We start from the raw sequence: 19,923 nt of genomic DNA, 5'->3' as shown, positions 1-19,923 counted from the left end.
ATAAAAGTAATATCTGAGAAGTGACTGTTCCAGCTTCTCAGAAATGATTATTTGCTGGTTTATTTGGGTTTGGGACTGCTGGTAACACAAAACAAGGCATATAAAGAGGTCACCTTGAGTTCTTGTCAATTTGTGATTGCCACTTTTTAATATTAATGTTTTAATTTTGTTTATTTGTGTATTTATGGATATTTTTCAAACCAAATCACCAATTGAAATATATATATATATAAAAAAAATAAAACTATATTTTAAAGAATGAGAATATTATTTTTGTGAACAATACAGGTTTAGATTAACTGTAAATTAAATTTGAAAAATTGTAAGAAACATTTTCCTGCAGGGGTATGAATTTCAAGGGTCTTGATGAGACAGTAACTTAAAGGTTATTGTGAAAGAATGGTTCCTATTTCCAAATACATTTCTACTGTTCGAAACAGGGGAACATAAAGTGCACAAATTTTGCATCTTTGATTTTGCAAAAAACTGATTTTCTGCTTCTGGCAGAGCTGCATTCCTCATGTTTTAACACCAGGGAGCAGTCACGCACCAACAAGACAAAAGATATCTGTTCGAGGCTCAGTATGAAATTCATCTCCCTTATAGTTGCTTTGCAAACTATGCTGATGGAGTGGAGGAAACATGGACCAGATAAATAAAGGACATATTGTGAGCAGATTGTGATAATCATACAAAGACCTGATGATTGATGCTGTAGATCCATCTTATAAATACTCTTTGAATCTAAAAAAAATGGGCTTGTGGGAGTGTCCTCAAAACACTGATAATAATGGTAATAAAGACTAATATAGTTAATTCATATGCTGTTAATATTACCTGAGTCTGAGAGCCAATTTCTCCCTCCTAATATTCACATGACGGTGAGATTCAGTGCTGGATGGCTGCTTTTATGTTACCTCAGATGGTGGGTTTATATGATGAATTATAGACAATAGGTTGAGGGCAGCCAACGGTGCATTTATGACAGATAATAAATGTGCGCTGCCAAACCAGGCCAATTGAAGTGTGCCGGTCTGGAATGGAAAAAGGAAAGAAAAAAAAGGAGTTCATAGGCAAAAAAATGTGATATTGTGTCAACACTTTATTATGCATCACCACCATGCAAAATCACTGCTATGAACTTGCTCAAAAATCAAACTACATATATTTCACACATTTATGATTTTAGATTGGCTTGCCACTTTTCCCCAAAAGTGACTGAGTAAAGTTTCGCCCACACTCGGAAAATACATCAAGAGTGTGTTTGTGTTTGGTGTGCAAGTCACACAGAGATTTATGTGTGAGAGCATTGATGCTAACAAATGAAACAATGGCAAATGATCGAACCTTAATTCATAAACCATTGAGAGTAAACACAATTTGTTCAATGCCCTTACCAGTGTAAACCTTTGACTTTGAGAGATTTGGAAGTCTCTGAGTTACATCTTTTTCACTGTACCAATCCATCTGATATTTAACCGACAGTTTATATGTAGACAGTATACATATTTATTATTCCCCAGCATCAGATTTTTCCAGTGAAGCTATTTCTGTTGAACAGGTGTGTTTTCTTGTTAGCTACATGCTGCATTGACAGTTTGAATGAGCTCCTCTGAGAGGTCATCCAATCAGCTAAGGCATGTGTGCACTAATGTATCAAATAAAATCTGATCGGCCTGCTCCAAAAACAAAAAAACTATGACAAAAGCCACTCAACAGCAACAGTAAGAAATCAGTGGACTAGTGGTTAAATCTGGAGTTATACACTTATAAAATATTGCATTTTTTTCATCTACAACTTCAACTCCAAAGCAGGTTTATATCTTAAATCAGAAGACAAACAAACACTTAAACCTGGGTCACCGTTTGCAGAAACATGAGAATTTGAAAGAGTCAGGTTTACCACCCTGAACTAACAATGTACATTTGCTTGACAACTCATATAAAAAAAAGCTAAAAACTAAGAAATAATTCCCCAAAGTCATGTGGTTTTTATGGCACCTGTGGTGTAATAGACAGCTCACTAGTTAATCTCTTTACATCAGCTCACAGTATTACCTTAAATATGTGGTTGGTTAAAAAATATATCTTTACATAAATGTATTCTATGGTTGGATTCAGCCATTTATTCAACTCAAAATCTTCATATCTTCAGTGCTCTTTACCGTCGGCCCAGTGTTGTCTCTACCAGTGTCGTCTCGTCCAGTGTTGTCTCGTCTTTTACTATTGTTGCTTTTCATATTGCTCACCTGTTCAGGATACAGAACATGTTAACCCAGAAAACCGAGGCAAATTGGCTGGATTTCTTTCAAAAAACACGGGAAGAAGGCAATGAGCAATTTAAGAAAAAAAATACCCAAAAATAATCTCAAATTTAGTAAAAATTACAAGAAAATTACCTGAAAATTAGCAACAAAAAAAAACAGCAATACAAAAACAAACAAACCAAACAATTGGAAAGTAGAATTATGATCATTTGAAATATAATTCTCCAGAAAATCTTCCCTTATTTTTTTTAAATACTTTTTCTTAATCTTCAAATTTCTTGCAATTTCCAAGATGTTTTTTTGTTTTGCCAATTTGCTGGTTGTCTTTTTACCCCATGTTTTTGAAATAAATATTTTTTTGTGGGGAGTTTACAGGTTTTAATACTTGTTAAAACCTTCTAAAAAAGATGAGAAACATTGTATTAATGACCAACATGCATGCGTGGATTATGAGAAAATTGGCCCCTGAGCACAGATATTCAAAATTGAATTTGAATTAATTAAGCATCTTTTTTTGGTTGATTTGAGTCTTTGTGGTTGTTCTGTGTCTCTTTGTGGCTGTGTGTCGCTTTTTGTGGTTATTTTTGTGTCTCATTGTAGTTTCTTCTCATCTCTTTGTGGTCATTTTGAGTATCATCCTGGTCAGTACCTGTTCGCTTGAGTGAGTGATTTTGCAGGTGAAGGCCAAGGGGGTCCCTGACATGTATGGCCCCTGGGCCTGTGCCCACTATTCCCATTCTGTAATCCATCAGTGCTTACATGCTAGAATAAAAAGTCTAACACCAATTATGAACAGGATACATTTCATTGTTTCAGATACTTACCAGTCACCAGGACTAACACAGTCACTGCTGCAGCGTCACCTGCACCAAACAACCAAAACGCATGCAGCAGATCAGAAAAAGCATAGACAAAGTGTAATCTAATAATTCAGACCACATCATCTTCTATTTACAGTCCTGGAAAAGTAGAACTCACTATGCACGCTTTGTCTGGTTCCTGCCTGTGCTTCATTAGCTCCTCCAACTTGAGCTCGTTCTCCAACTGCTGCTCCAGATCGTTCTCGAAGCTCTCCTCCTCTGCAGCGCCGGCACTCCTGTGAAAACAACAGGCACTTTAAAACACGACACAAGACCCACTGACGTGTAATCTTTTATAACAATTTGACTCACATCAGTGGTTTAAAGAAATGTAGGGTATGATCTGATGTGTAAAGTATTTGGCACAAATGTATATAGAAAACACAGTTAACACTACTGGGAAAGCTGGCAACAGAGCAAATAAACTGCCAAGAGAAAGCAGCTACAATGGACGAGCCTAGAAAATGTAGCACAAGAAACAAATTACAGTAAGAATTTTGATTGTACAGAGGAATTTTTTGCCACTTGAAGATGTTTCAGGTCATATTTGGTCAGTTGTCCAAATGGTAGATGTTCACAATTTTTTTTTTCACAGGTTCTTCTTTCCATATCTATGTGCATGCTCTCCTACTAAAGCATCTTACATTAGATCCTGTGCGCAACTGGTGATGACACATCCTGCAGTATATCTGATAAGTACCTTGGTTTATATGTGAAGAAAGGATCCGAAGAGGTTGCAGCCAATAGGTCACCACGCCCAAAGTCTGAATCAGCAGTGCTCTCAGTCTCACTTCCACCCTCTGAAAAAAAAAACATTTTAAAACTGTGATATAAAAGAACAGAAAGCAAAATACAACATTTTTCTATCGATTTCTACCTGAATTGAGTTCTTTGACCAGCGATGACATTGTGTTGGTGATTGAGTCAGCAGCAATGAGCAGGTCGTTTCTCAAATTTCTCCTTGGACCTTTGAAAACACACAGACAAAAAAAAGTTTAGCTTCCAACCAAACTTTCCATATCCATAACTGAAATGCACGCTTTTCTGTGTGTGACCGTGTTACCCTGAGCGAAGGCCTCCTGAACGTCCCCTCCCACGCCCATGAGTGAGTCCTGAGGTGTGTGAGTTGGGGTCGTGCCAGCAGAGTCCGAGAGGATTGGTGTGGGGATCGGCCGGCTGATGGTGTGACTGGGGGAAGAGCGTGGAGAGCCGGGACCCTGAGTCTGCAATACAGACGCACCGTTTTAGATATACAGATAGACAGATGCACTTTACTGATCCCAAAGTAGGACATTCTGGTGTTACAGCAGCAGGTTATCAAGGCATTGCATGGAAACAGTAAATACACAGTAAATTTACATAAAATATCAGATTTTCACTGCTCGATTATCATGGCCAAAAGGGTTCAGGATAAGAATGTCACTGCGATATCTGCAGAAAATTGAAAAATAATAATATAATAATGATCAGACAAATAATTGGCAAATGAATAAATTACACTCAAACCATGTGTATGTGAAAAATCAACCAGATGGCGTTGGGGGAGGAAGATAAAGCTAGAACGGAAAGAAACAGATATGACTTTTTTAAAGGATATTTTGGGGTATTTTTCATAATTTATTGAGAAACAGATAGTAAAGGGGAGACAGATGGGGGGACCTGTAGCAGAGGGCCGGACTCACACCCTGGCCACTGCAGTCAGGACTCAGTCAGGTAGTGCTCTATGTGGTGAGATACCAGGTTACCCTGAATTCTGAACACAATATTATGGTATGTGTATTATTAACATATTAATATTTCATATTTAAGGCAAAAAGGTGTAAAATAATTAAGTTTGTGACCCAGCCGCCATGTTGGATACAGTCAACCGAAGTAACAAACACGGCCTGGCAGTCTGATCAACTTTTGTATTTTACAGTCAAACAGTACACTACAGTATGTGCCTGAAAATGTGAGATAAGACATGCAGAAACAAAATCTCGATTATTTGTTCAGTATTGACTAATTTGACAGACTCAGCAGTTCAGTTTTTCTTTTTTTTCATTTAGTGCTGTGTAAGCAGTACAGTTTTTTTTTTTTAAGTTACCAATTACAGCTTTTACTTGTGCCACTGTGTTGGTTACCAGAAAACCCACGCTGTAAGAAAAACATACCATTATCTCGATAAAAGGGCTTCTTTTCAAAGCAAGCTTTCAACGGGCAATGCAACAAGTGTTGTTTTTTGGGGTTTTTTTTCCCAGTGCTCAAATCACAGCAAAGAATCTCACATCAAACTCCAAAAACAGCAACAAATCATTCACTACAATAATTTTTAAGGCAACAGAGGAGTTCATCTGTCCTTAAAACACACCACAATAGCTTTACAAACATTGCACACATGCTAGAAATATGCAATTTGAGTCATAAACGGCATTTTCAGTATTTTTCAAATACTCAACACGCAGTTAAAACAGATTTTCTCTCTCAGGGCTACTCCAATTATTCCCACAGACCAAACCCCAAGTTGGTGCCGTCTGGTGAACACAATGTATCTCTAACTTTGAGACACAAAGTTTTCACCCAGTAACAAAGTATTTACTCCAAACATGCAATAATTTTGAACCCAAGCACAGTTTCAGCCTCTTTTTGCTTCACAGTTTTCACACTTACAGCCTGTTTCCGTTCTTCTTCCAGCTGAAAAACAACATTTTATGGCTCATGAAACAACAACCATAATACTTTGGGTATTTCTAAAAGAAAATCCAATCAGTAATTCCTCCAGGACGTGACAAGCATGTGGCTTCCTCATGCAAGTTTAATGGATTAACATTGATCCTTTTAGCCTAATTAGATTGATATCCTCCCCACTTAAGCCAGTATAGTGAGCAGTTCATGTCGGCTTTGAGGAACTCCCATGTTGTCGACTGCAGAAGATATTCTTGCAGCAAAGGTTATCCTCCTTAGAGGGGGGGAGACATGTTGTCACATCAGGTGATGGAGCATAATCCCAAACTCAATATCCTGTTCTTAAATCGCCTGTACGGACTATCAGCTGACATAGCTAATCAAGGCAATGTATAACATACTTATACATATGAGAGATGATATGAGAGATGATCCACATGGAAACAGATGGCATTTGGAAGAAAGATCAAAACAGCATTGGAGTCGGCTGTCACTCATAAATCAACTGAGTTGTCTTTGAACAGGACTGACACTAAACAACAGCTAGATAAGACATTTCTTCTGATGCTGTTAAAGGTTTGTTTAAAAGGTTGTTTTTTTTAATTTGGATCAGAGACCTCATTACAAAAAAATATCCGAACTGCTCATCCTGTCTTGACAGTAACAGGATCCCTCATCCATACTTCATAATTATTGGAAATCAATATTTGATATATTTTCTGTGTTTTTTGGAGTCAAATTATTATTAGAACACTTTTACTTTTGCATCCTGAATTGCTAGACACATTGTCCTTATGAAGTGTAGCAGGAGGCTTCTCCCCCAGTGGGCTGGAGAACTTGTAAAATGTTTAAAACTTCGAGAAAATAAAGTGTAGGGGTCGACAGATTAGCGGCCTGGCCAATTATTGGAGCCTATATTTGGCTTTTTGCTGATTATCTGCATTGGCGTTTTATATTAATGATCGCCGATTAAATTAATTAATTAAAAAGTGCAAATAAAGTGTCAGCATAGGAGGAACCTTTAATTTGTAAAACATCAGGGAGCTGTCTTTATTAAATTTATTTTTTTTATTTCGTTTTTCACTTGACTTTACAAAAATAGTTGCTGGGAAATTGCTGTATTTGATGTTGAACGTTTCAGTTTTGATTAAACATTTGTTAAAGGCATTTAAACAAAGTTTTGTTATGGGGTTTGTTCTATTCCAAACTATAAATACTGACAGAAAGATTTTCTTTTTATTGTAAATACATATCGGTTCCAAATGTCAGTTATCAATTTCATTAACCACTAATAATCTGTATCAGTATCAGCCCTGAAAAACCAATATTGGTCAACTCCTAATAAAATGTACACTGGGTGGCTCTGCAGGTAAACTTTATAGAGCATGGCAACCATTTTGGACAAATATGAAAATGCTTAAACTGTGTTCTCTTCCATAACTGATTCTCATTCAAAGCAAATTACAGTAGCTATAGACAACTGTGAGTAATGTATACATCTGTTTCTTTGCATGAATATGTGAGCATTTATATTTACATTTTGATTTAATTTTGATTTATTTCACTGTTTGCATATGTGTGTCAAAAATGTGTATGTGCGCATGTATGCATGTATGCATGTATACATGTATGCATGTATGCATACATGTATACTTTAATTTTAATTTAATATAACTTGCCTGTCCATTTTTCTAGGGGGCTATCAGAAGGACAACATGCAAGCTTTTGTATTCCTTGAAAACAAGGAAAATATTATTTTCAAGAAACAGAGCTTATTTAGCCTATTCTAAAATAAGATAGGGTTAGGAAATATGTTTAGCGTGTAACACTAAAAATCCTAAGTGATAAGATAGGATATCAGACTCAAGAATTTTCTGCAATGAGACCCCCAGTGAGTAAAATACTAAAACAGATATTTCATCTACGGCTCAAAATCTTAAATAATATAATGTGAACGAACTCTAAGCTGCCGAGCCAGACTCAGTGGCTAAGGGAGGTGATGCAGCATCTCAAACTTGAGAAACTGAATTACATTAAATTGCTCCTCTGATAAATATCTGAGAATCTGGAATCCTTTCATGGAGTAGATTTTAGCTAAACTCTAACCTCCCACCTTGCTGAATATGAATGAATAACGTCACATTTATCTACCTTCTTGCATCTTTTTGTAGCCAATCACAATGGGATAGATGGGCCTTGACTTTGCATGTTCCTGTAAAGTTTCTGTCGGTGTGTGAGTGAGTGAGTGTCTGTATATGTGTTCATGTACACGTATGTGTGCACAACTTTATGTATGTATTCATTTAATTTTTACTGTCTACCTTTTGCTATGCTGTATGGCAGTTTGTGTGTTTTCAAAATAATATTTGTCCTGTATCTTTAACATTTACAGTCAAAATGTAAAAGGCCTCAACAGAGCTCGACTATTAGAGACGTCTGCCCTCTAATGGACATGTTGGGTAATTGCTTAATGTTTCCTCTGCAAAGTGCAGTGTTTGCTTTACATTAGCTGGAGTGATCACCCACAGCTGGGAGAAAATTGTTATACAAGGGAGATTCATCATCTGGCCATATTGCTCACCACCTGCCTCAAAATAACATAAAAAAACATGAGCTACAATACACATGCCAATGTAAATAAACATGGAAAATTCAACTGCAAAAAGATACTGAAACAAAATTACCACCACAACCATATAATTCCCCAGAGGACACAGAATGTGCGTTCAGTAATCATGAAGGCGTCTTATCTGCATGTGTATTTGAGTGCTGTGAAGTCAAAGAGATGAAAGGAGTGACTGCAGTACCTTGAGAAGCATCATTAGCTGCTCCAGCTGCACCATGAGTTCCCTGCGACTCTCCTGCAGAGTAGACATTCTTTGTTCAAGCTCATCTTTGCGTTGCCTAACAGAAGAAGAGGACACAAGTTGTACTGTGTGATGATACCATAATGTCACGTCAACAGCAAAATGAGGGAAAAAAATGTGTACAATGACCATCTGTAGACTCTAACATATGCTAGAAAAATGCAAGCAATTACAATATGTACTTTGTAGTGCAGCCTAAGCAAACATGTCTGTTATGAACACACTGCGCAAAGCAGGATTACAGTACACTGAGTTACCTGAGAAGTCGTAGCTCAGCCAGGAGAGTGGGGTTCTGCTGACCTCTGTCAGGTGGCGGCTGGGAGGCCTCCTCATGCTGAAGGCGCAGCCGCTGGATTTCAAGCAGGATTTCTCTGTGACGTGCAAATATATAGAAGAAAAGTTAAATTTCACACATGGTTTGTCTGTAGATGACCCTGAGTCAACACAAAAACCAGGGAAGCTGCATGTTGCTGCTGTTTTTTCATGTTCATTGCATGGATGGTTGGATGGGCCCCTGGACAGACATGCAAAAGGCTCCACTACCTCTCCCACAAAGCAGAAAGACACAAAGACTCTGTGGTAGTTTTTTGTTTCTTTTTAGTGGATTTGCATCTTTTTTTTCTTAGGGTTTTGCATCCTTTTGAAGCAATTTTGTGTCTTGTTAATAATTTTGTCTCTTTTGGGGTATTTTGTGGTGTTTTTTGTGTGTCTTTGAGGTAATTCAGTGTCTTTTTGATCATTTTGTATCTCTTTGTGGTCATTTTGTGTCTCTCTGGGGTCATTTTGTGGGTTTTTTTTGGTGATATTTTTGTCATTTGATGTCTCTTTTAGGTAGGATAGTAACCTTGGTATGTATACCAGCAATAAAGACTTAAGTGATTGGAAAAAACCCAAACATCATTTCAGCCACTTGGGGGCAGTGGAAACAAGTTGGTAACATTTTCACTCTCATGTTTCCTCTGACTCCTGAGGGAAATATTTGGCTCTTTAGCTTCTTTATACTCCATTATGTCTACCAACTAGTAGCTAACTTTGTCTGCAGTTTATTGCTGGACAAGTTAGTGTACAGAAGAATTTTAGAATTTTTTTAAGAGGAAAACAAAACTTCCAGAGCGGTGAGAATGGAGCAGAACAGTAAAGATGCTGGCCAGAAAACCAAAACGCTGATGCAAAAGACACTTTAGCCCTTTTTTTATAACATATATTTTCCTTATAGGACATGCACAGGTGTCACTAATCTCATTAAACACGTCTTTTTTCTACTGAAGCCATGACAGTGTGACAGTGAGCCTAATAAAGCTCTGCAGAGCAGAGGGGAACTGCACAGTCGGGTGATAACTCCCTGTGGGTTTCTCACCACACGAGACTGCCATCCTATACATGTAGTCATGAGATCCTCTGTTGATATAAAAATATTAAATTACAGCTGCACTAAAACCTACGTACTTGTTCACTGTTGCCTGTAATTGAACTTTTGTCTCCACTTTGGTTTCATTATTCAGTATTATTTATTACTGTAATTTTAATGTTAAATTTGCTGTTACTTCTTGACTGTTTTTTTTCTTATCCTATTTTACTTTTTTTAAGCCATTTAAAATTTGCCACTGTGTGCGATGTATTCTGTATAATATAAATAAATCACCTTGACTTGCCTTGTATGATCCCATATTCATTGGCCTGCACTTTATACAGTATACGTCAGTGATGTATTGAATACCAAGTCATGAACAAGACCAGAGTGTTTTAAGACCGATTTAAGTGCAACTGCAGACCAGTGTGAGTCCCACGCTGTGTGACAATTAAATGTGGAAATCCATAGGCCCTCCTCAAATTGATCTGAGAGATCGGTGTTCCCATAAAAACACCCGCAGAAAACAAAAAAGATTCCTCTTCATTCACCTCTTTAATTGCAATATACTATATATGTATGTGTTTGTATGTAAAGGCTAAGTGTACCATGATAAGTATGTGGATATAGTAATCAAAAGGCTCAGCAGATGTTAATTTTCCTTTGCTTTCTATGGGCAAACAAATATGAACAAATATTATGGACATGAGATCAACCTAAGGTTTCCTTCCACTCATATGTGTTTTTTTCTGTTTATTTACCCTACATTTTTTTTAATCTAAAATTATTTTTTGACAGATCATATTTTGCCTTTATTGACAGGTCAGCTGAAGATTAACAGGAAAGGTGGGAGAGAGGTTACACACAACAACTGCCTGCAAACATAAGTCAGGGTCTGACCGAGGCTCACACATGTATGGCTGAACTGATGTTTCATCAAACACTAACGCTAGCTACCTTGATGCACACTCCTGTGTCTCCATACCTTTTTAAATATTATGTGGAAAAAAGATGTTAAACAAAATATTAGTCTCAGTTTAAGTAAGCCTATTTAAAATGTTTCTGGAAAGGGATGTTAACCATCTTTATTTAACACTTATCTTTTGTTCAGGCAATTTAGCGATATCTTTGCAGGGATGGTCTAGAATGGCCTTAATATAAAATAACAATTCCTTTTTGTCTGAGAACGAGACAATATCAAGGGAAAATGAGTCTGAGATGAGACTCAAACCTCCAAAAAGTGCACTTGAGACGAAGACCGGTCTTAAGTACTACAATACTGGTATATCAACCGTTCCTTACCTCCTTAAAATGTTAACATTGACAAACAAATGTCATACCTTGGCTAATAATGAAAGTCTATAATAATAATAATAATGATAATAATAATAATAATAATAATAACAATAATTGTTATTATTATTATTATTATTATAGTTTTCAGTAAATGTGCTTTGAGGTTTGTTCATTTTGTCAGACCAAGAATCTGTTTTTCTCAAGGTGAATTTCTTGTTGTTGAGTTGAAAAAAAAAAGAGACGAGACAAACAGAAGAAAACTGAACAGCGTCACCAAAGCAGTCATCCCTAACCTGTTTTTGCTCTCGAGCTCGGCGATGAGCTGCCTCTGCTGTTTGTTGGCATCCAGAGAGCAGGGGAGGTCTGTGGGGATCCTCTGCTGTTGAGCCTGTCGGTGAAACCAAGCAAGAGACATCACGTGAGCTGGCTTTACCTCTGGATGACGTCATCCATAACCTTATCTTAAATCTCACAGGAGGGAGGAATAAAACAGTCAAGTCACCAAACATCCATCAAGAACATAAACAGGCATACAAGTCCGGTTAGGAACAATCACCGTCTGTAAATCCCTTCATCATTTCAGCAATAAAAAGACTGAAACCCTCAAAGGTAGAGTAGTAGCCTACGTTTAACCTTCTTTTCATCACCGACAGTTCTGGCAGAGGACACCGATGAAAAATGCCACAATATGTGAGCAATAAATGTCTTAAACAAATATATCTCACCGCAGCATCAGCAGCCAGTCTAGCAGCATAGCGGGCGATGAGACTGTGCTCCTCATCTTGATGGTTACTGCTCTCCAGCAAACTGAGGAGGAGGAATATGGAGTCATAACATGATATGATTACCACATAGTCACACTTATACAAAGAGTCCAGTGTGTAGGATTTAGGGAATATAAATATATATATATATATATATATATATATATATATATGTGTGTGTGTGTGTGTGTGTGTGTGTGTGTGTGTAGAAATTGAATATATTACAATAAGTATGTTTTCTTTGGTGTATAATCACCAGAAAATAAGAACAGTTGTTTTTCTGATGTTAGAATGAGCTGTTTATATCTACACAGGAAGCTGGTCCTCATCTACGGAGACCACCATGTTGCACTGCCATCTTTCTACAGTAGCCCAGAATGGACAAACCAAACACTGGCTTAAGATAGGGCCATTTCCCACTGTTGTAAGAAGCCTCCTCCCCAATGAGGCAAACATGTATTGAAGCGTCGAAATTTTTGTATTTGTGTAACTTATTCTGCCTGGTCCTCGTGTGAGTCAGTATGCATGTGACCACAGTGTGTATCTTGCCCATGATACACACATCAATAACCCAGAATCCTAACCAGGAGTTTACGTTTGAAACACGGAAGAAATTTTGGCTGGCCTATAGAAGCCACTAAATCCTACTCACTGGACTTCTAACGATGCAGGAAAGAAAGCAAAAATCCAAGAAAGTCTGTTCAACAGTCACATTAGTTCTCTGGCAGAAAAGCTCCATAAGTTTTACAGCAGAGCCTGTGTAATCATGATAAGCTACTTATGTAAAACCACAAAAGCAGGAATGAAGTTGGGTTAGAACATAAAAGTGAAGTAATCATTTGCTTTGTATTGAAAGCACAGAGGGGATAGTGATTATACAGTCTGATCACTGATAAAGTCAAATTATGGTTATGAATTTCCAATCACACGTACAGTAAAAGCACCCAAATGCACTCACACAGAGGTAAATGGAGGAGTTACTAATATAATACAAATAGCCACATGATAGATGACATTAACCAGCATTAAAACACACGCAGGTATATTAGTGTGCACACACACACACACATATAAAAAACACAGGCATCCCTGTTTTCATGTTGCTTGTGAGGAAAAAAGCATCAATGCTTGAAAAAGGAGAGAATATGTCATATTCCCAGCATTGAAATAAAAACCAGTCAGCTCACTCACCAGTCTGTCTTTGTTTACAACAATTGCCACAAGATTTACTGAACCTAACTCTATTTAGAGATTACCATCTCAGTAGGCAGTCAAATCCGACAAAAACAGCAGCTAAAAGTGTTTAAAGTATTTGGTACCAATTAACTAACTAATCTGCAGTAAACAATGGAGTCATACAACTTTACCGTGACAATATGAGAACATTTTGGCCTTTTTTCTTTTCGAAATTTCAGTCAGAGACAACAATACTTAGATTTTATGATTTATAAGTGATCAATTTAAGGGGACAGTTCATCCCAAAATCTAAAATACATAGTTTTCCTCTAACCTGTAGTGCTTTTTATCAATCTGATTGTTTTAGTGTGAGTTACTGAGTGTTGGCTATATCGGCCATTGAGATGTCTGATGGCACTGATGGCACTCGGCTTGTGGTGCTCAAAGCGCCCAAAAAATATACATATTTGAAAAACTCAACAGCAATGTCTCTTTACAGAATTCATTACCTTGTTGTGAGCTACTGCTAGCTCACCTAACACTTCAGAGAAAGCTAATGTTACAGCTCAGCTGCGGACGCCATTAATGTTTAGATCTGAGTAGATGCACACCTCCCTCTGCATGGTGATACAGTTGGTGGGTGTAGTTCGGATGACAGAAAATAGTTCCTACTTGAAACTGCCCATAACAAGGTCTGTGGATTATCTTGAGTGCCATCTAGGTCCTTTATATTCAAGAGAAGGCAGACATCTCTGCGTCAATATCTCCAACATGCAGCAACTCACACCAAAATATTCTAGACTGATAAATAGCATTACAGGTAAGAGGAAAATATATATCTTTGATATTAAGGTGAACTGTCCCTTTAATATTATGTAGTTGTGTAAAAGTCTTTAAAGTCTTTAGGACTAAAATGTTTCACCCTGAAATTAAATCAAATATATATGGATCATTTGGTCGAAATGAATTGGAAACAAATAAGTCAAACACTTAATAGTTCTGAACAATAATGAGTGGACACAAGTGTCAGAGGTTGAGGTGACTAGTCTGTAAAGCTGATAGCATGCAGTGTTAGGGCTGTGACACACTCAGAATAAGGTAACGGTAGGGGAAGGATTGCGAAGGGGAAGTTCAGCAGAGCACATGGTTCCCACTGGTGTTTGGCAAACACAGCGGCACACCAAACTAACCATGTTTTGGGGTTGTTTTGGAGGAGATTCACATAGAGGGCAATCAGAGCATGTTCGTCTGCAAGTCTATCAGCAACATCGAGGTTGTAGTTTAACCTGGAACAGTGCAGGGTTTCACAAAACATAAAACATGACATTACACAGGTGACAATAGAGGGCCAAGGGACGAGAGGGGAGAGGCAGCAGAGAGAGAGAAAAGGAGAAAACCCAACAAAAGAGAGGAGGAGGAGAGTGGCTGAAAAGCAGCCTTTCATGGGTGACTAGAGAGAAACAAGGCCATATTATGTTTGGGAGAGACTCCAGAGATGAAGGCTAGGAGCACGATTAAGGACATGCCCAACAAAAAAAAAGAACTCTACAAGCTACATGTTTACATTCTACAAGCATCAATCACTCAGTGCTCTGTTATTAAAACTACTGAAAGTCATTATTTTTAAGTCAAACACTCTGCCAGCCAAGATATGTCAAGCATGCAGTCTTTTTGATGCAGCTCCTATATTTATAGAGGCTTTCCACCTGCATCACAAACTCCTATAGAAGCCATTACTAAAGTCATTATGGAGGGTCAAGGCAGAAAAAGCTTTGACTATAAAATGTCTCAAAGCAATAAATAAACACATCTATCCATCCAGTGGAAAATTTAAAATACTGAAAAATAGTGCATATTATCTTGTTTAACTTGTTTTATTTATTTGCTTCTTAAATCTAAGCTATAAAGTATTTCAAATTGTAACCACCTACCCTAAAATATTAGCAATCCAACAAACCATTAAAAGTGTTCTTCACCCACAAAACTATAATTTTCATTTCACCTCTGTCACATTGCATTTGTGGAGAATTTTTTGTTTTTCTTGCATGCCTCCACGGGAAACAGCGAATACAAAAATGCATTCTTCATGAATTTAAAGGGTATGTTCAGAATTATTAAAGTTAGAAAATAACACAATCAAACTACCAATTGATGTAGTAGTAGACCTGCAGCTCAAGTGTTCAGCGAGTTTAAATGAGTGTTTTTGTCAATGGGGTATGGCTTTGGAGAGAGAGTATAGATAATTTTCAGTATTAGTTCAGTACTTCCCAATCAAAAAGGGCTGTCTGTTTGGAAAGTACTAAGCATACAACTGGATAAATGTGACTTGGATGAAACTGCATAAGTCTATGTGATTAAATTGATGTTTTGACATAGTTTTGTTGTACACCTTTTACTCCAAATCATCATGATTTTTCTCAGTTCCTGGAATCTTTGTTTACCATGGAGACATGCAAGAAAAGTTTAACTGTCTTCACAAATTCAATTTAACACGGGGTGAATAAATGATATATAAATGATCATTTTGTTGGTTAAGTATACATTTAAGCTACTTCAGCAAAGCTGCAAATTAAACTGAAAGATATTCTAGCAGCTGCTGCATAGCTACCTCATAACGGTGACTACAAACCACTATGAGTGACTCTTTTGACATAACGCATCATTTAATCCATTGTCGATATACAAAAATTTTACAGTCCAGCTTTAGCAGAAAGCTTGCATTAGAAACTGCTGGAATGAACCTTTTATAAGTTGGTAAGCCTATTGTGTTGCATTATGGGAAGTGTAGGGTCCAAGGTTTGAGAGCGTGACCAAGAGTACTATTCAGGATATCTTGGCATCAGTCTACTAAGATTTTGACCACTGCTTTTTCAAATTCTCACAGTCTTCCAGCTATGTAAAGTCAGAACTCTTGTCATAAAGTTAGGGTATTCAATCAGATATTGCCAGTCAAAAGCTGGACAGTAAACCACCAAAGGGCACATGAGCTGAAAAAGTCCTGTATTATATGGTGCTTATGCAAACAGTAACTGCAATGTCAGATGCTCTGACATGCACATCAAGCATGACCTAAAGTAAGCCCGAGTTATGAAAGGGTGCAGTGTTCCATAAAGAAACACTTTCTTCATCAAGTGCAGGTGCAGAGGAGCTTGAAGGCATTTTGCTAGAAAAAATCTTCCAAAATATAACATGAATAGCAACTGAAGACAACAAGTTAATCCCATTTTATATAAACAGGTATACTTGTTCACACGCATCATAAACAATTTGCCTGGGAATTTAAACTGTTTAACTGCTGCAGCTTCAGCACAGAGGAGATTGAGGATAACATTCAGAGCAGTTTACATTCAAAACTGGCAGTTAGCATTTTCCATTTCTGTGTGAATGGAAAAATTGTAAGAAACGCACCAAACTAATTGCCGGTGATCTTTATGATGCATGCTTCATCTAGCGTTTACAAAGCCCCTCGAGTACAACAATGTAAACTCTGCTGTAAGAAAACTGGTTCCTGAGGATGATAAGCACTCTAGTTTATGCCCTATGATTATTATCTGTATTAGTTCACACATGCATTTCAGCTACAAAGGGCATTCTCATGTGCACACCTGTGTCACTTACCCTCTGCCTTTCAACAGATGTGGAGCAGCCTCAGTCAAGGGCTTTCTTTGCTCAAAATCATTACTCTTGCTGTAAGGCAAGCCATTGACATTCAGCACAAGGAACCACAAGGAAGGAAAAGAAGACACACACATACACACACACACACACACACACACACACACGCATACACACACACACACTCACACACACTCACTCACACACTTTGGAAAATAAAGGCAGGAAAATAAAGACAGTGTGGGTCACAGAGTCTACAGGGGATGGGGCCTTAAGGGAGCTTGGCAAACCAAAAGGATTTGCTGTAAAATCCAGGACATCCATTGTAACGGCGGTACTCACTTTTTGGTGGAGTAAGGGTTCCCTGATGTCGGCATGGAGTGGGAGAGGGAGTAGTCATTGGTGATGTTCACTGGTCTCGGTGGCCTGAACAGGAAACAAATGTTTTTTAATCCCGAACTGACAATGCTGTTTGTTATGTTAAAGAGACAGAGCCTTTTTCTTTTGTCTATGTGGATTTCCTGCAAATTTACAATCTCAGAGTTTTTTAATTTTGGTAGATGGCCTGAAAACATGCAAAGACTTCAGAAATGAATCTGTGAACTAACAAACACAGCAGGTGTTTGGGAATTAACAGAGGTGAGACCATTAGCCCCTTTTAAACTGCCTGTTCAAGGCAGAAATATCAAACCCTTAGGCCGCCTCACCGTTCTGTATACGATTGTGAAATGGGGGGGACAGATTTGTCTCACCTTTAAGATGTAACAGAAGGTAGTAAAAACACCAAAACAGTGGCAAATAAGACAGCTACAAGGTTGGGATCATGGACATGACAGATGTGACGATATGATGACATGTTATGTGTGTGACCCACCACGGGAGATTAAAAAAATCAACTACGGGCAGTTAGCAGTTAACTCAAAGAAGAAAAACAGTGACCATCTGCAAATTGGGAAAAGAATGAGATTGAAGAGTAGAGGATGAGATCAACCATATAACAGAGACATTAAATGACTGTTATTGCCATGTTAGGCCATTGCTAATGTTAAGAAAGAGCTGCCAATTCATTATATATGCTAAACATTGCGCCCAACGTGCCTCTTTTGGTTCCACAATGCAGACATGCTGTCTAAAATCACACACTGAAGTGGGATGATGTCACCTTTGTTTGGAGGAGGCATAAAGAAAGGACTGAGAGGCTTTCCTATAATGTGATCTCTGAGTAAAAAGGGCTAATGTTTTGCAGGTTACAAGATAGTTTCAAGTCTTTGCACTTGAGTCCAAAGTCCAGTCCAAAGTCCTAAACTTTGTGTTTTGAGTCAAGTCATAATGTGCTCTTCACAAAATATAATTCCATTTATATTATATATATATTTAATTCCATCCTACAACTTGACTCGATGCTGTTGGATTGTTGAAACCAAGTGCATCATCTGGGGGAATAAGTGTCAACTTGCTGTGAATGAACAGCGTTAATGTTAGTTGATTCAGGAAATGAACTAATTTGTAGCAAATTTTTTACATAATATACTTTTTTTTTTAAAGATTATTTTCTGGGGACTTCCCCTTTATTGATAGGACAGCTGTAGAATAAGAAATGTGGGAGAGAGAGGGGGAATGACATGCAGCAAAGGGCCACAGGCTGGATTTTGCACCCGGGCCTCTGCAAAGGCCGATGCATAAGGGGCGCACACTCTAGCAGGTGAGCTGAAGGCAACCCCAAAAATATACTTTTTAATCTTTGGGGGAGGCTATCAAGCATTTCCAAGTCAAAAGGCTTAAGTCCAAGTGAAGTCACAAGTCGTTGGTGTAATGTCCAAGTCCAAGTCGAATTTCAAGTCTTTTATGAAAGTTATAAAGTTTGACACAAGTCCAAGTCGTGTGACTCAAGTTCGCACCTCTGGGAATTAACAATAATGACTGTCAGGATGCTAGGGTGGATGGGACTTGACAATACTGTGTGATTAACACGAAACAAAGAATTAAAATCTACAGAAACAAAAATGTACAAAGACACACTTAAGGATGTGTTAAAGAATCAAAGCAAACTCACCACGTATCTCTGAGGAAAGTACAGAACAAGAAAAAGAATGAAAATAATTCATTACAATCAGCCCAGCAGCACACAGAATACACTAAATGTAGAAATATTTTTCAATAAATTCACCAAAAAAGAAAATTACTAACTATGTAGGACAATAATATTGCCCTATTATTGGCATAAATTTCAGCCAATAGGTAACAAGAAATTGCAGAACCAAAAATCTTATCTTGAAAATCTAAATCTTGGACAAATTTTTTCAAAAAAGTTAGTTATTTGTTTATGTAAAAAAAAAAATCAACTGTTTTGTATCATAATCAGATTTTTTAATTATCAAATACTGATATTGGTATTGGCTTCAAAAATCCGACATTGATCGGGGTCTAAAACACACATTTAGTACTAGCTCCAATAATCGAAATAGTTTTGGCTGTTTAAAAGCGGCAGCTCACCCCCCAAGTCAAAAATCCATATATTTTCTCTCACCTACGCTGTGCTATTAATCACCCGGATTGTTTTTGTGTGAGTTGCAGAGTGTCGGAGATATCGGCTGTAAAAATGTCCGCCATCTTTGGAACAAATTGAACTAAACTGCATTCAGCTTGTGATGGTCAAAGCACCAAAAACACTCAGCAGCCATGTCTCTTTCCAGAGATCATGTCCCGACTACTCAAGATAATCTACAGACTTTGTTGTGAGCAGTTTCATGTGGAAACTATTTTCTCTCTACCAAACTACACCCACCAATCATATCACCACGTAGAGGGAAGAGTGCATCTACTCATGAACGTGAAGCTGTTGCTCATGATAGCCCAAGATGTAAATTAATGCCATTGTCTGTCACTAAACTGTAACATTAGCGAGCTCAGTGGTGCTAGGTGAGCTAGCAGTAGATGCACTCTTCCTTTTGCACAGTGATACGATTGGGGCGTATAGCTCGCTAGAAAGAAGACAGTTTCTAAATGAAACTGCTGACAACAAGGCCTGTGAATTATCTTATCTTACTTTTCTGGAAAGAGACATTG

At 37.7% G+C, this 19,923-nt stretch overlaps 1 protein-coding gene across 6 annotated transcripts in view; it reads right to left on the bottom strand.

Annotated features, from left to right (window-relative positions):
* Window positions 1-1,082: 1,082 nt before the first annotated feature.
* dtna (dystrobrevin, alpha) overlaps window positions 1,083-19,923 on the bottom strand; it is a 33,522-nt gene continuing 14,681 nt past the window's right edge. For 2 of the 6 annotated variants that reach the window (XM_088085598.1, XM_042497279.2), the window contains 14 exons: window positions 17,200-17,283; window positions 16,861-16,929; window positions 14,433-14,528; window positions 12,028-12,109; window positions 11,596-11,690; window positions 8,916-9,029; window positions 8,599-8,695; window positions 5,777-5,800; window positions 4,191-4,350; window positions 4,005-4,094; window positions 3,828-3,927; window positions 3,246-3,363; window positions 3,092-3,130; window positions 1,083-2,249 (listed from right to left, as the gene is read on the bottom strand). In XM_088085598.1, the coding sequence (XP_087941724.1) occupies window positions 3,113-3,130; window positions 3,246-3,363; window positions 3,828-3,927; window positions 4,005-4,094; window positions 4,191-4,350; window positions 5,777-5,800; window positions 8,599-8,695; window positions 8,916-9,029; window positions 11,596-11,690; window positions 12,028-12,109; window positions 14,433-14,528; window positions 16,861-16,929; window positions 17,200-17,283 (1,147 nt within the window). In that variant the 3' untranslated portion in view covers window positions 1,083-2,249; window positions 3,092-3,112. The remainder of the gene's footprint in view (window positions 2,250-3,091; window positions 3,131-3,245; window positions 3,364-3,827; window positions 3,928-4,004; window positions 4,095-4,190; window positions 4,351-5,776; window positions 5,801-8,598; window positions 8,696-8,915; window positions 9,030-11,595; window positions 11,691-12,027; window positions 12,110-14,432; window positions 14,529-16,860; window positions 16,930-17,199; window positions 17,284-19,923) is intronic. The other 4 variants (XM_088085599.1, XM_042497283.2, XM_042497286.2 and 1 more) reach the window with 4 other exon arrangements.

Source organism: Plectropomus leopardus, chromosome 12 (genome assembly GCF_026936395.1).
Source record: "Plectropomus leopardus strain MGB_pleo_1.0 chromosome 12, ASM2693639v1, whole genome shotgun sequence".
Taxonomy (NCBI): Eukaryota; Metazoa; Chordata; class Actinopteri; order Perciformes; family Serranidae; genus Plectropomus; species Plectropomus leopardus.
This window is presented reverse-complemented; position numbering and strand designations above follow the sequence as displayed.